The following is a 14,295-nucleotide window of genomic DNA, read 5'->3' on the forward strand; positions in this document are numbered from 1 at the left end:
TGATTTTGCTCACCAACCTACCATGTGGTCCCTTATCAAAGGCTTTCTGAAAGTCTAGATACACTACATACACTGGCTCCCCTTCATCCATTTTACTTGTCACATCCTCAAAAAAATCCAGAGGATTAGTCTAGCAGGATTTCCCCATCATAAATCCATGCTGACTTTGACCAATCCTTTTACCGCTCTCCAAATGCGCCGTTATTACCTCTTTAATAATTGACTCCAGCAACTTCCCCACCACCGATGTCAGGCTAACTCGTCTATAATTCCCCGTTTTCTCTCTCGCTCCTTTCTTGAAAAATGGGATAACATTAGCTACCCTCCAATCCACAGGAACTGATCCGGAATCTATTGAACATTGGAAAATTATCACCAATGCGTCCACGATTTCTTGGGCCACCTCCTTGAGTACCCTGGGAGGCAGACCATCAGGCCCTGGGGATTTAACAGCCTTCAGTCCCATCAGTTTACCCAATACAATTTCTCGCCTAATGTAAAAAAAATCCAGTTCCTCTGTCTCCCTTGATCCTCTGTCCACTAGTACATCTGGGAGATTGTTTGTGTCTTCCTTAGTGAGGACAGATCCGAAGTACCTGTTCAAATCTTCCGCCATTTCCTTGTTACCCATAATAATTTCACCCGTTTCTGCCTTCAAGGGACCCACATTTGTCTTTACTAATCTTTTTCTCTTAACATGCCTAAAGAAGCTTTTACTGTCCTTCTTTATATTCTTGGCCAGCTTCACTTCGTACCTCATCTTTTCAGCCCGTATTGCCCTTTTTGCTATCTTCTGTTGTTCTTTGAAAGTTGCCCACTCCTCTGGCTTCCCGTTATTCTTTGCCTCTTACTCCCTTTAGAATCTTTCTTCCTCTTTGGAATGAAACAATCCTGCATCTTCTGGATTATGCCCAGAAATTCCTGCCATTGCTGTTCCGCCGTCATTCCTGCTAGGATCCCTTTCCATTCGACCTTGGCCAGCTCCTCTCTCATGCCTTCATAGTCCCCTTTGTTCAACTGCAACACTGACATTCCTGGTTTAACCTTCTCCCTCTCAAATTGCAGATTAAAATTAATCATATTATGGTCACTACTTCCAAGCGGTTCCTTTACCTTGAGTTCCCTTATTAAATCTGGTTAATTGGACGACACTAAATCCAGAATTGCCTTCTCTCTGGTAGGGTCTAATACAAGCTGCCCTAAGAATCCATCTCGGAGGCACTCTACAAATTCTCTTTCTTGAGGTCCAGAACCAACCTGATTTTCCCAGTCTACCTGCATATTGAAATCCTCCATAACTACTGTGGCATTAAGTTTGCTACATGCCAATTTTAACTCCTGCTGCAACTTACACCCTATATCCAGGCTACTGTTTGGGAGTCTGTAGGTAACTCCCATTAGTATCTTCTTACCTTTACAATTCCTCAACTCTATCCACAGTGACTCTACTTCGTCAGCTTTCTGTCCCATTAATTCTGGGCTGTTTCTTAATTATTCCTATACTCTCTTTCCCTTTAACTCCATTCTTGTCTATCCCATTTGAAACACCCCCCCCCCCCCCCCACTATTTTGTTTGAAACCACCCGTGTAGCAGTGGCAAATCTGCCTGTGAGATTTAAACTAAACAATGGTGATAGCCATTATGCATCTGTCAGACGTGAGATGGGGGAGGCTTTGTGAAGGACAAGTCTAATTTTGTCTTTGTGAAAGACAAGTTCCTTTCAATCACGCCATTTATATACACTATGACTCAATTGTTCATATATTTTAACTCAAAATGTTATTTTTTCTAAAAGTAATCATCCATTTTGCATTTGAATGATCACTATTAACTGTTCCCATTCCCTCCAGTTCTCTCGTTGCCAGGTCTAGAGGGTGTGAGCTATAGGGAGAGGTTGAGTAGGCTGGGTCTATTCCATGGAGCGCTGGAGGATGAGGGGGGATCTTATAGAGGTGTACAAAATCATGAGAGGAATAGACCGGGTAGATGAACCGAGTTTCTTGCCCAGAGTAAGAGAATCAAGGACCAAAGGACATAGGTTCAAGGTGAAGGGGAAAAGATTTAATAGGAATCCAAGGGGTAACTTTTTCGCACAAAGGGTGGTGGGTGTATGGAACAAACTGCCAGGGGAGGTAGTTGAGGCTGAGACTATCCCATCGTTTAAGAGACAGTTAGACAGGTACATGTATTGGACAAGTTTGGAGGGATATGGACCAAGCACAGGCTAGTGGGATTAGTGTAGCTGGGACATTGTTGGCCAGTGTGGGCAAGTTGGGCCGTAGTGCCTGTTTCCACACTGTCTCACTCTATGACTCTATAACTCCCAAGGGGCCGTTTTCCACAGCGAGGTCATTCACTTGGTGGAATATTGGTTTTGTCAGATCCTCTTTGAAACTACTCTACTTCATATGCAGGTCATGCCCTCAGCTGATGCTGTTCCAGCAGAAGCTTATCATAATCCAAATTACCTTGTCTCTATAGAACCCTGAAAACAACAATTGCATCACCTGTCAGCCTCTTTTAATTTAGCAGCATTGCATATCTGTACATAATCTAATAGTACATCATGTTTCCACACTGTTATATAGTTCACTTGATTACTAAAGAAGCAACAGTGTCTGAGAGTATAATATCGTTATCTGCTTTCAAGTTGATATTTAAACTTTTATTTGAATAAAACAACTGCTAATCAATGCAACTTTTAATATATAATATTCACAACTGTTGCAATGCTACTGTATCTGTGACGTTAATGTTCACTAGGGTAGTGAAACCAACCTTAAGAATTTGGAAAATTAATCTTTTTAGTAGAATCTTTCACAGCCTGCTATCAAAACAAATAACTAGGTTGGGTGTGCCTTGATTGTCATGCTCAATACTTGTGTATAAGTGTAAACTTGATAACATGGTATAAATTGCGAATATTTTTTAAAGCATGTTACTAAATTAATGGAACAGTTGTTTAGTGCATAATACTTGCTTCCGAATTATGGTGTAATTCATAGTATTTGCTTCCGAATTATGGGGTAATTCAGAAAATTGGTCTCTTTGGGTTATGTTTTCACCCCCCCCCCCCCCTCCCCCTCCGGGAATATAATAGAGTACGTGTTTGCTCCGTGCTCAGTACAAATTATATTGGTTCCGATCGCTGTAATGTGGTGGTATCTCGTACTGAGGAAATGGCTAAACACCTATTAATTAAGTGACTTTTGCGCATTCCCTTGGGGGTGTGGGATGGGGGTTCGAAATGACAAGAACTTGACACGTTGTGAGTGAAGCTGTGTAACAAAAATAAAAAATAAACAGGTAAAATAATCAGAGCCGACACAGCGTATAAGCAAAATACCCCATGTTGGTCTTTGACTCCCTGACCTTGCATTAACATTGAACCTTGCGCCGCGAACTCCATTATCGGCTCAGCTGCCTGTTGAAGAAGATGTTTTAAACTCTATGAAAGAGTGTCAAGTGTCTGAATATTTGCAATTATTAATAAATCATCATCAGCATCAAACGTCGCGGATCTGCCTACCGCAATATGTCACATACATGTCACATACATGTCACATACATGTTCACAGGGAAATAACTCGATAGAGATTACTTATTATCTGATATAAAACTCCATCGCAAAATGCACCTACATTCCACTATCAAAAGCACGTACAATCAAGATATTCATGACAGTTGGTTCGTATACCACAGTACTGATGCCCCTTCCAGCAAATGTGTAAAACGCTTCCCAACATACATTCAAAAGCCAGAATTTGCATTGCAAGGAAGTCAACTGGTGAGCAGTCCAAGTCCGGTGCTTGGTTCACGTTGAAAGTATCTGATGTTAAACTTCGACAAAGATTCTGGTTAGATGGTCTGTATGGCAACCGGTTTCGTTTGCAGGAAGCAACACGGTAAATGATAAAGTGCGCTGTCGCTTTAAGGGAATACACCGAATTTATTAACATCATTATCGCTGTGCCAGTCAGAACAGCCTCTCGGGGCGCTTATTATTATAGACACTAATCCCTCAGCACCCCGGCTCCTTGATCTCCCACCATCATTTAACCTTTCCGTCGATTTTGTAAGCTTACGGTGTGACCTTGAGCAAACAACAGAGATCTTGCATGGAGCTCACGTGCAGATCAGACTTAGCGCTTTTAATTTATTTTTCAATGAATCCCCGAGTTGTGTGTTGAGAACGTGAACAGACATGGATATTGTGCGCGCTGAACACGGGACAGCCAGCGGTCGCCAGGGCAAAAGACACCACAGAGCGGTCCCAGAATGATTTATTCTTCCGTGTCTGATAGGAGGGGGGCATCGACACTTGTCCAAACAATAACGACTGGCTTTTTTATTGTACTCACCGCCCAGCGCTTGCTTCATAACGAAATCCATGGTGCTCGACTAATTCTCTTCACTTCTTATTGAAGAAGGTTTCATTCAGATTTGCCTTGGAATCGCTTCGTCGGACCTGGAAACGAGATACGAGGGAGAAATAGATTAACTGTGTTCTTCGCTCACGCTTCGAAGGGAGGGAGTTCGGGTTTACGGCCCCGAATACTAGTGTAGAGCTCTTAAACCCATGTGTTGTACCGTTGTCTTAGTCGCTGCGAAATGGGACGCCGACTCCTTTTTCATTTATTATTTTTTTTGGATGTACAATAACTAAAGGCGTGTCTGTAAGTTACGGGCGCTGAAGGAAGATGTGTTCTGTCGGCAACACGACTCTCTCTAGTGGTGGCGGTGTTTCATGCAGTTAGTTCGCTCAGCGTTCAATTTGACAGACTAGTGCGCGCACTTGCCACATCGATAGCCGCGCTTCCACACTATAACAGCTCGCTTCCAGGTGTCCCTTTTCAAGACTCTTATGGCGAATCTCCCCGATTCACTTGTTGATACGTACACTTGATGTTAGCTACACCGAATTGCTTTTGCAGGTCGGGTGGGGCTCTGTTGCTTCGTACGCGATTTGTAAAGGGTGAAATGTGGATTTAAATGAATGCGTTATCACATTCAGGCGATTGACAAATGCGTTGCGGAGTTTTTGGCCGATCGGACAATTGTTGATTCGTATTGAATTGATGACCTGGCGATGCACCAGGCAAACTAGAGGAGTCAGGCAGTCTCACCTCTGCAAAAACTAGCATGCACACTGGCCAATTTAGTTCCCTCTGGGTCTCCATTACAATATTCCATTTGCCCCCCTTTTGAGAGTTTTTGGAATTAAACGTGAAGATGCGAACAATTAGGCTTCAAAGGAAATTATAAAGCGACCGTACTGGCATGGGCTTTGATCAAACTCCATCCTCGGTCGTGATAGTGACAGGTACCAGAAGGACGTTAGTAATTCGCCTTCCTCTGCGAGTTTGACAGACTGACTCCAGTGCGTCTCGCAGCATCGTTTGTGCAAACTGGGAGGGCACTTTGCACAATCGCTTATAATCACCGTCTGGAACCCCGGGCAAGTAGTTATGTCCTTTCCCCCCCCCCCCCCCCCCCCTTAAACTCTCATAAGTGTGAAGATAATTTTAATTCCCATTAAGTTATTGATTTACACGATCATTGTAATTCTACAAACACCAGACGCGATGCAGGTGCCGTTAAAACTCCACGAACGTACACATTGGGCCAGCCCTTCCCAAGCCCGGCGCCCCGGGTACAACATGCCCGTAGCCCTGGGGGGTCTGGAGAGAACCGCATCCAGTAAACCAGCCAGCGCCTTCTCCACGGGATTAGAAGAGTTTGGCATAATTATACACTGAAGATTTTACTGGCATTAGTAAATGAAAACAACTCTACCGAGAGATCCCTTTTAATGTCGACCTGTAACCGGGGGCGAAAAGCAATCAATTAATCTTGAGGCATTTACAGCTTCTGCTGTTTGTCAAGATTGCTCGCTCGTCTCGTTTTCCGCGAAAAAGTAATACCAAAATCTACGCAGCATCTATCTCTACGTGGATCAAGAATCTTGACCGAAACGTTGTACAACTGATTTATGCGGGAGTATGACCCTAAAAAAGCATTCTGCATTAAGTATTCTGCATGCATTCATACCATTGGCAAAGTTACAGGAGAGGGCACTCAAAATCCCAAATCCTTCAATAAAACAGGAATGTTGGCTTGGCGTTTCCCCCACCCGCTACACAGCAATAACATTCACCCAACAGTTACCCCACCCGCTACACAGCAATAACATTCACCCAACAGTTACCGTGCTCACTGAAAGACAGGGAGCTTGTCAAAATACTTCCGCGCTAACTTGACAGTGGGCGGAAAATCACCCGGGGACTCGGGGCGGAACATTCTGATCAGTCTTACTTGCGAGTTGATCGATGCGATGTTTGCGACCTGAATCTCAGAAGGTGCGAATGCAGAATGCGTTTCTGCGTCTGTCTCCCGTACAAGTCATCTGTACCGCGTTTCGGTCTAGATAGCCCCGCGGGCGGAGAGTCCTGAATACTGATCACTGCTGAACGAAACGACCCAGACTCCACGGGGAATCCATGCAAGAAAACTATGTTCCCAACACTTACCGCCCACAATTTCCAGCTCGCAGTTTACAGTGGACGGGGCCGCTGCCAGTTTTGGGCTTTGCCAGTATTTTGAAGCAAGCAACTTCACTATAACTTGCATCCCTGATCAATAGTAATTTATGCGGAGCGAATATTCCCATTCGCCTCCATAGCAGCCTTAATAAGCATCATGTTTTAGCTCGGTTACCGCTGGTTAAACATAATAGAATTATATATCCCCTACATCGACAAAGTAAAACAAATTGGTTGCAGACGATAGATTGGGATGGATTGATCTCTCACTTTATTTTCTTTGCATTAAATGGACTATGGTTCCGTCATGCCAGCGTGTGGTCCCCTCGGGAGCCGCTCTCTATGTTTACTTGTGTAAAAAGGAACTGCAGGTGCTGGTTTAAACCGAAGGTAGACACAAAAAGCTGGAGTAACTCAGCGGGACTCTGGAGATGCTGCCTGTCCCGCTGAGTTATTCCAGCTTTTTGTGCCTCTCTGTTTACTTGCTCGGCGCATCCTCAGTTTCCTTTTATGAGCTAATACTTTTGTGATTTCCGTCCGGTTGTGGGCGCGGTGAGCGCTCGCCAGCAAACCTCCCTGACAATGCAATGACAAATGGGCGCCTGGAACGATTCATGTCCGAAACCCGTCATGGCAGCAATAATGATTAGCTTCCTGACCGTGTTTCTGCACATTTATATGTTGCAGGTCGGAAACTGGTGGCAACTATGGCCCTTTTATCTTTCCAACACTTTCCACCTGACTCTTGTGTCTAGTTTAGTTTAGCTTGGAGATACAGCTCGGCAACACGCCCCTCGGCCCACTGAGTCCGCTACGATCCACACACACTAACACGATCCTGCACACATTAGGGACAATTTACAGTTTTAACATGGCAATTCACCTACGTCTTTGGAGTATGGCAGGAAACCAGAGCTCCCGGAGAAAACACACGCAGGTCACGGGGAGAACGTACAAACTCCGTACAGGCAGCACCCGTAGTCAGGATCGAACCCGGGCCTCTGGCGCTGTAAGGCAGCAACTCCTCAAGCTGCATCACATTGGTCTTGGGTGTTGGCTTAATTTTGAAGGCCTTACACCTTTCTCACTAACACTCTGAAGCCATTCTCAATCTCCTCCTATTGTGGCTTTTATTTTAATGATCTAGTCTTATTGATTCTTCGTGGCGTCAAGGGCTATCACATTTGCCAAGCAACGCTATCCTGAATGTGTAGGAAGGAACTGCAGAAGCTGCTTTACACCCAAGATGGACACAAAGTGCTGGAGTAACTCAGCTGGCCAGGCAGCATCTCTGGAGAAAGGGAATAGGTGACTTTTCGGGTCGAGACGCTTCTTCAAACCATATCCTGAATCTCAACTCTTCATGAGGCAAAAAAAAAAAACAGACTACAAAAACTCAGCAGGCCAGGCAGCATCTGCGGAGGGGAATAGACACAGGACGTTTCAGGTCCGGAACCTTCTTCAGACTCTCTGAGGCATTCGGCTCCTGTTCTCCCCTTGCTATCGTATGTGTTTGTTGTGTATTTATGCTGTAATTGGACTATGAATAAATCTCAGACACACACAAGTATTCAAACGTGCCTGTATTCATGTAGCGCCATCTTAAGTCTCCTTTGCGCATACGTACAATCGCACAAGTCATTTCATATTAAAAGTAATCAGGTTTCCATACCCAACATTCCTCCCCCTTTTACCTGGAGGTAGGTAACACAATTTCATTTCTAACATCACATAATATCAACCAACAGACCTGCATATCGTACGAACATGTGTCAAACAAAATACACAATACATTGTTAGTATATACGTAGGTTCACTTATACAGAACATAATCATCAAATCTTTTATGTGTTCTTGTAATTCTATTAGACCTGCGTCTATCTGTCTGTATTGGATTTTTCATTTGTTCCGAAATATCCGGCTCTGGTTGTGATGTTTTGTTATCACTGTAAATTAAATGTTCGTCCCTCTCTGAAGTGCTTCCAGGATCTACACCTACGGTTGGAGTTGGTCCTAACTATCAGTGGATAGTTTAGTTGAACCACTTCTCTTTGTTGGACGTTGGTGTGTTCGTCACCTTTTGGCAAGTACGCTCTCATTTGATCGACATGACAACGAACGACTCTTCCCTCACTCAACTTTACATTGTACAGGACTTCACTGATGACTTCTGCTATCATTCCGTAAAGCCAAGTGGGACCTGATGTAAAGTTCTTGACCATGACATGTTCATTCTCATCAAAGACTCACTTCTTGCTTCCTCGATCTGCTGCCTGTTTCATTGAGGCTTGCTTCCTTCGAACAGTTTTGCTGAGATCGTGTCGCAGACTGTCAAGTTTAGTGCGGATCTTTCTTCTGAATATCAGTTCACTGGGTGACTTTCCAGTCGTTCCTTGAGGTGTGACTCGGTACGTCAGCAATAACTTCTGGATCTTTAGTTCCAGGTCTGTTCCTTTTCCTTTATTCACACCTGCTTTCACCGTTTGTACCCCTCTTTCTGCTAGTCCGTTGCTGGACGGGTGCTTGGGTGATGTTTGAATGTGGCAGATGTTGTTGCTGTTGAGGAACTTGGCAAATTCTTCAGACACATAGTCTATGACCATCGTTTCTGGTAACCCATGATTTGCAAACAACCGCCTCAGGGCAATCATAATTGTTGCTGCTGTTGCGTGTTTCACCCGCATGGCTTCAATCCATTTGCTGTGAGCATCGACCACAATCAGCACATTCTCATTGTCGAGGCTGGCATAGTCACAGTGAATTCTACTCCACGGTCTCTCAGGGAACTCCCATGGATGGATTGGGGCTGTAACAGGACTATGCTGGCTATGCTGACAGCTTGGACAACTTCTCACTTGTTGTTCCAACTCTTTGTTGATTCCTGGCCACCAGACGTATGATCTTGCCAATGCCTTCATTTTCACAATGCCAGGGTGCGTGCTATGAAGTTCTTCAATGATTCTAGTCCTTATCTCCAGATTATCTGGGATAACCACTCGTGGGTCCCCACAGGATTATGTCATCCTCCACTGACAGCTCTTCTTTCTTGCTGGCAAAGGGCTTTATTTCTTCTTTAAGATTCTTTGCACTTGGCCACCCTTCCATGATGTGGTTCTTTACCTTGGAGAGAACTCTGTCCTTCTTGGTGGATCTCTTCACTTCCTGTGTATCAACAGGGCATGTGTCCAGATCGGTGAGCATGTTGATGTGTGTCTCTGGTGCTTCATCAAGCTCGGTGAGCTCCGGATGATTCCATGAAGAGTCCTCTTCGTGGATCGGCAAGCGCGACAACGCATCTGCATTCTGGTGTTTCTTGCCTTCTCGATGGACTATCTTGTAACTGTAGGCAGACAGGATCATATGCCAACTTGCTACGCGAGCAGAGGCCATCGGGCTGGCCGGCTTGTGGTCTCCAAACAGTCCCATCAGAGGCTTGTGATCAGTCACAATGGTGAAAGACCTTCCATGTAACTGCTTGTGGAACTTCTTCAGTCCGAAGATTATCGATAAACCCTCCTTTTCATATTGTGCGTAGTTCATTTCGCTGGGCTTGAGAGTGCGTGAAGCAAAAGCTATCGGGCGTTCTTGTCCATCTGATTCAACATGGCTTATCACAGCACCTAAGCCATAGGGGCTTGCATCTGTTTGGAGCAGGATGGGTTTGGCTGGATCGAAATGCGTCAGCACACTGTCACTCTGAAGAAGACGCTTGGATCTCTGGAATGCCTGCTCTTGTTCCTTTCCCCATTTGAACTTGGGATCATGCTTGCTGCTTCTCCTCCCACTCTTTGAATCTGTTGATCTGTACTCTGCCTTCAACGTCTGAATCAATGGTGCAATCTATTGTGACAGGTTGGGTATAAACTTCCTGTAATACCCCAGTAAGCCGAGGTATGCCTCGAGTTGGCTTTGGTTCACAGGCCGCTTTGCTTCCCACACTGCATCAACTTTGTCTTGAAGAGGACGAAGACCATTCTTGTTCAGTCAATATCCGAGATAGTCGACTGACTCTTGCATCAGTGCACACTTCTCCTTCTTCAGACGTAACCCATTGGTCTCTAGTCTTCACAGGACCGCTTCCAGGTTCCTGAGGTGCTCTTCGTCAGTCTTTCCGCCAGTCTTTCCGCATCAAGGTATGGCTTGCACATGGGAATATCGGCTATCAGACTCGCCATTGTTCTCTGGAACATGGCTGGTGCGCTGGATATCCCAAAGAGCAGTCTGGTATATTCGAAGAGACCTTTATGTGTGTTAATCATTGTGAACGTTTGAGCTCCAGGGTCTAACTCTATCTGATGAGAGGCATGGGAGAGGTCTAGTTTAGAGAACTTTTCTCCTCCTTCTAGTTCCTTATTTGCTGTGAGCTTGTAGTTGCCACAGACTCTCATTCTCCCATCTGGTTTCAGAACAGCTATGATCAGCCATGCAAAATTTGCTGTCTTCACAAGCTTGATAATGCCATCCTGCAGCAAGTCATCCAATGCGGCATCAATCTGCTTCTAGCAGCATATGAAACAGGAGCTGCCTTGTAAAACATTGCTCCACTGTTTTCGTCTTGTGGATATATCTTGGCTTGGTATCCCTTCAGTACCCCATGGCTGCTGTTATCAAACAGTTTGGCGGGTTTGTTGAGGACAGTGTCCATGGCATATCGCAAACTGTGCATACTACTCGGTGGACTTAATCTTGAATCTGGCGTGTTCTGGCTGACTAGCTTTGACAACAATCCAGGGTACTTCCAGGTTACTTCCTTAACCAGTCTCTTCTCATTAGGCTTGCACCTTTCTTTACTACCACTATGGTCAGCGTTTCGGGCTTATGGTGAGGTTCGAGCTGTTACCTATACTGCTACTTGTCCGTAGATGTCCACCTTCTCTCCAGTGTAGGATTTCAGCTTGATGCTACTGGGATCTAGCCTAGGGTCTTTACCGAGTTTGCTGAAGACTTCTTCTGGTACGATAGTCCATGGACTTCCCGTGTCAACTTCTAGTTGTACCTCCCTGCCGTTCACTATCAAAGTGGCTTTATACGGTTCAAAGTTCGACAACTTGTTGATTGATTCATCGTCCAAGTGGCTTCCTCTGATGATGAATTCGAAGCTGCCTTCTCCAAAGTGGTTTGCTTTTTTCTGAGATTGTCCTGTCCTCCGCTGGTAGGCTCTAACAGCCTCACACTGACTCTTAGTGGGACCCATTCCAGAGCACCTGATGCACCTGCCATCTCGAAATTTGCACCTCACTGGCTCGTGGCTGCCACCACATCTCCAGCATTTCTTAGAGTAGTGACCCTTGTCTTTGGGTGTCCTTGGTTGACTCCTTGTCTTTTGTAGTTCAAACGCCTTCCTTTGAAGCTGATTGACGGAGGTAGTATTCTCTGGAGGCCTTCTGATCTTCTGGATCTGCTCTACATCTTGTTTGGCAACCTCCATCGCTGTCGCCATATTGACTGCGTTCTCAAAGGTTAATTTTTGTGTACCCAACAGTTTCCGCTGGATGTTCACATCTGCACACCCCACCACCAATCTGTCTCCCAGTTCCTTGAAATTACACCCCTCACTTAACTGTCGAAGGTTTGCTATGAACTGAGGGATTGTTTTATTTGCTTGGGTGCAGGTATAGAATCGATACCTTTGCACTATTTCTGTTGGTTTTGGCGAGAAATGAGCAATTAAAGCACCCTTACATTCCTGATACATTTTACTTGCAGGCTTAGCTGGCTGCAGCAATGCCCGTAGGGTGTGGTAACCCTTGCTCCCTAAAGCTGTAAGGAACAATGCGCTTTTCTTCTCTTCTGACGTGGTATCGTTTGAAGTGAACCACACATCCATCCATTCCTCAAAAGTATAACCAGATTCTAACTGGGACACATTCCCAACAATTGGATTAGCCATGGTTACACTATTAATACTCGGTTCACAACAACACTATTTAACCGTTATCACCGTCACTATTCTGCTCTCTGATACTCGGATACTCGTCGTCGGTGGCGGTTGCTGGGGACAAAATGGCAGCGGCTGAACTGGGCTGCACGGCACCTACGTAGGGTGGCTTAGCTATTACTGGCAAGCGAACACGATTGATGTTCTGCTGGCTATGGCTGCCTCTATGTGCTGCACTGCACGGCTACAACACTGCTTGTACAGTAGGTTGCATCGATGGGCTGACTTGCACTCGCGAACGTGCGTTCCATATTTTCCAATTACATACCGCGTCATTTACTTCATGTTCGGTCGTGCAAAAACTTCACAATGACCGCCATCTGTTCCTGCTAGAGGAATCCCATCCTTGTCGCCAAATTGTTGTGTATTTGTGCTGTAATTGGACTATGAATAAATCTCGGACACACACAAGTATTCAAACGTGCCTGTATTCATGTTAGCGCCATCTTAAGTCTCCTTTGCGCATGCGTGCAATTGCGCAAGTCATTTCATATTAAAAGTCATTTCATATTAAATCAGGTTCCCATACCCAACAGTGTTTTAAGAAAATGCTTCTCGCCTCTATTTCATAGTAGTGAAAGGGAAGGGGTGTGTAACTGAAGCCTCCTCCTTTGATGCCACTGTTCACAAAGTATCTGACCCCTCTCACCCTGGCCACAAACTCTTTGAAGCACTTCCCTCTAGAAGGCAATTCCGGACTGTCAAAGTCGTCACAGTCAGATATAAAAACAGCTTTTTTCCACGAGTAGTAGTTCTACTCAATAACCAAAGTCTGTAGTCTCTTTTTTGCTCTGGTTTATTTTCACCCACATGTTCAGACCGTAATGTTGTATCCTTATTGTTTTGATGTGTTTTATTCTTAATTGTTAACTGTATGTTTGTGTTGTCATGTGTGAGTGGTGCACCAAGGCACATTTCTTGTACATGCACATACTTGGCCAATAAACTTATTCATTCATTCATTCATTCATTCATTCATTCATGCATTCATATTCATTCATTCATATCCGGGGTCTTGTTTCCGTTTTCATCTTTTTTCCCCTTTCAAAATATTGAAGATTAAAATCATTTTTCATAGACTGGATGCCAAGACTAAGAAAGAACCACTGCACTCCACCATAATGCATTTATCCGACAATATAATGCGCGAAGGCAAATGACGTGATATTGAGCTCTTCTTAGCACTGAAGCTTAACATCGGTGGCTTCTTGATTCGCTCATGATACCTTTATCCGCCATTGCGCTGATCTTGGTGATCAGTGACAGAATAAATTGGATTTGACAGGGGTGGATTACCTATTTTGCAATGCATTCACCACATTCAATAGCAAGGTCATAACAATAAAATAATGAACCACAAACACAATCAATTTCAACCCAATCAAACACAAACTTAATTCATAAGGAGAACTACGTAAGTACCATAATGGCATTGTCTCTGGCAGCACAATCTCGTTTAAAAAAATATTCCCATATGAAATGACTTCTCAATATGTAAAAAGCTTGGATTTTCAGGTGTATTTTTCTACCAACACACTCTGTTCAGCGTCTGAAATGGTTTAATCTTCTATGAGGTCAAAGAAACGGAATGTAGAAAGAAGGAACTGCAGATATTGGTTTACACAAAAAGGACACAAAGTGTGCAAGTAACTCTGTGGGCCAGGCAGCATTGCGGGAGAACATGAATAGTTGATGTTTCTCATGGATAGGTAACATTCTCCATAGATCCTGCCTGACCCGCTGAGTTACTCGAACACTTTGTGTCCTTTTGGGCCAAAGCAACAACCGGCTGAAGTTGGGACTAAAAAAACACT

At 44.5% G+C, this 14,295-nt stretch overlaps 1 protein-coding gene across 6 annotated transcripts in view; it reads right to left on the bottom strand.

Moving 5' to 3' along the window:
* The window catches only part of cplx2b (complexin 2b), a 244,247-nt gene that overhangs the window by 139,100 nt on the left and 90,852 nt on the right, over positions 1–14,295 (bottom strand). Inside the window, exons 1-2 of one of the 6 annotated variants that reach the window (XM_078411553.1) lie at positions 6,532–6,677; positions 4,363–4,469 (exon numbers count right to left, since the gene is read on the bottom strand). In XM_078411553.1, the coding sequence (XP_078267679.1) occupies positions 4,363–4,393 (31 nt within the window). In that variant the 5' untranslated portion in view covers positions 4,394–4,469; positions 6,532–6,677. Of the gene's footprint in view, positions 1–4,362; positions 4,470–4,591; positions 4,748–5,277; positions 5,411–6,052; positions 6,075–6,316; positions 6,491–6,531; positions 6,678–14,295 lie in introns of those variants that run through there. The other 5 variants (XM_078411549.1, XM_078411554.1, XM_078411552.1 and 2 more) reach the window with 5 other exon arrangements.

This window comes from Rhinoraja longicauda, chromosome 14 (genome assembly GCF_053455715.1).
Source record: "Rhinoraja longicauda isolate Sanriku21f chromosome 14, sRhiLon1.1, whole genome shotgun sequence".
NCBI classification, from domain to species: Eukaryota; Metazoa; Chordata; class Chondrichthyes; order Rajiformes; family Arhynchobatidae; genus Rhinoraja; species Rhinoraja longicauda.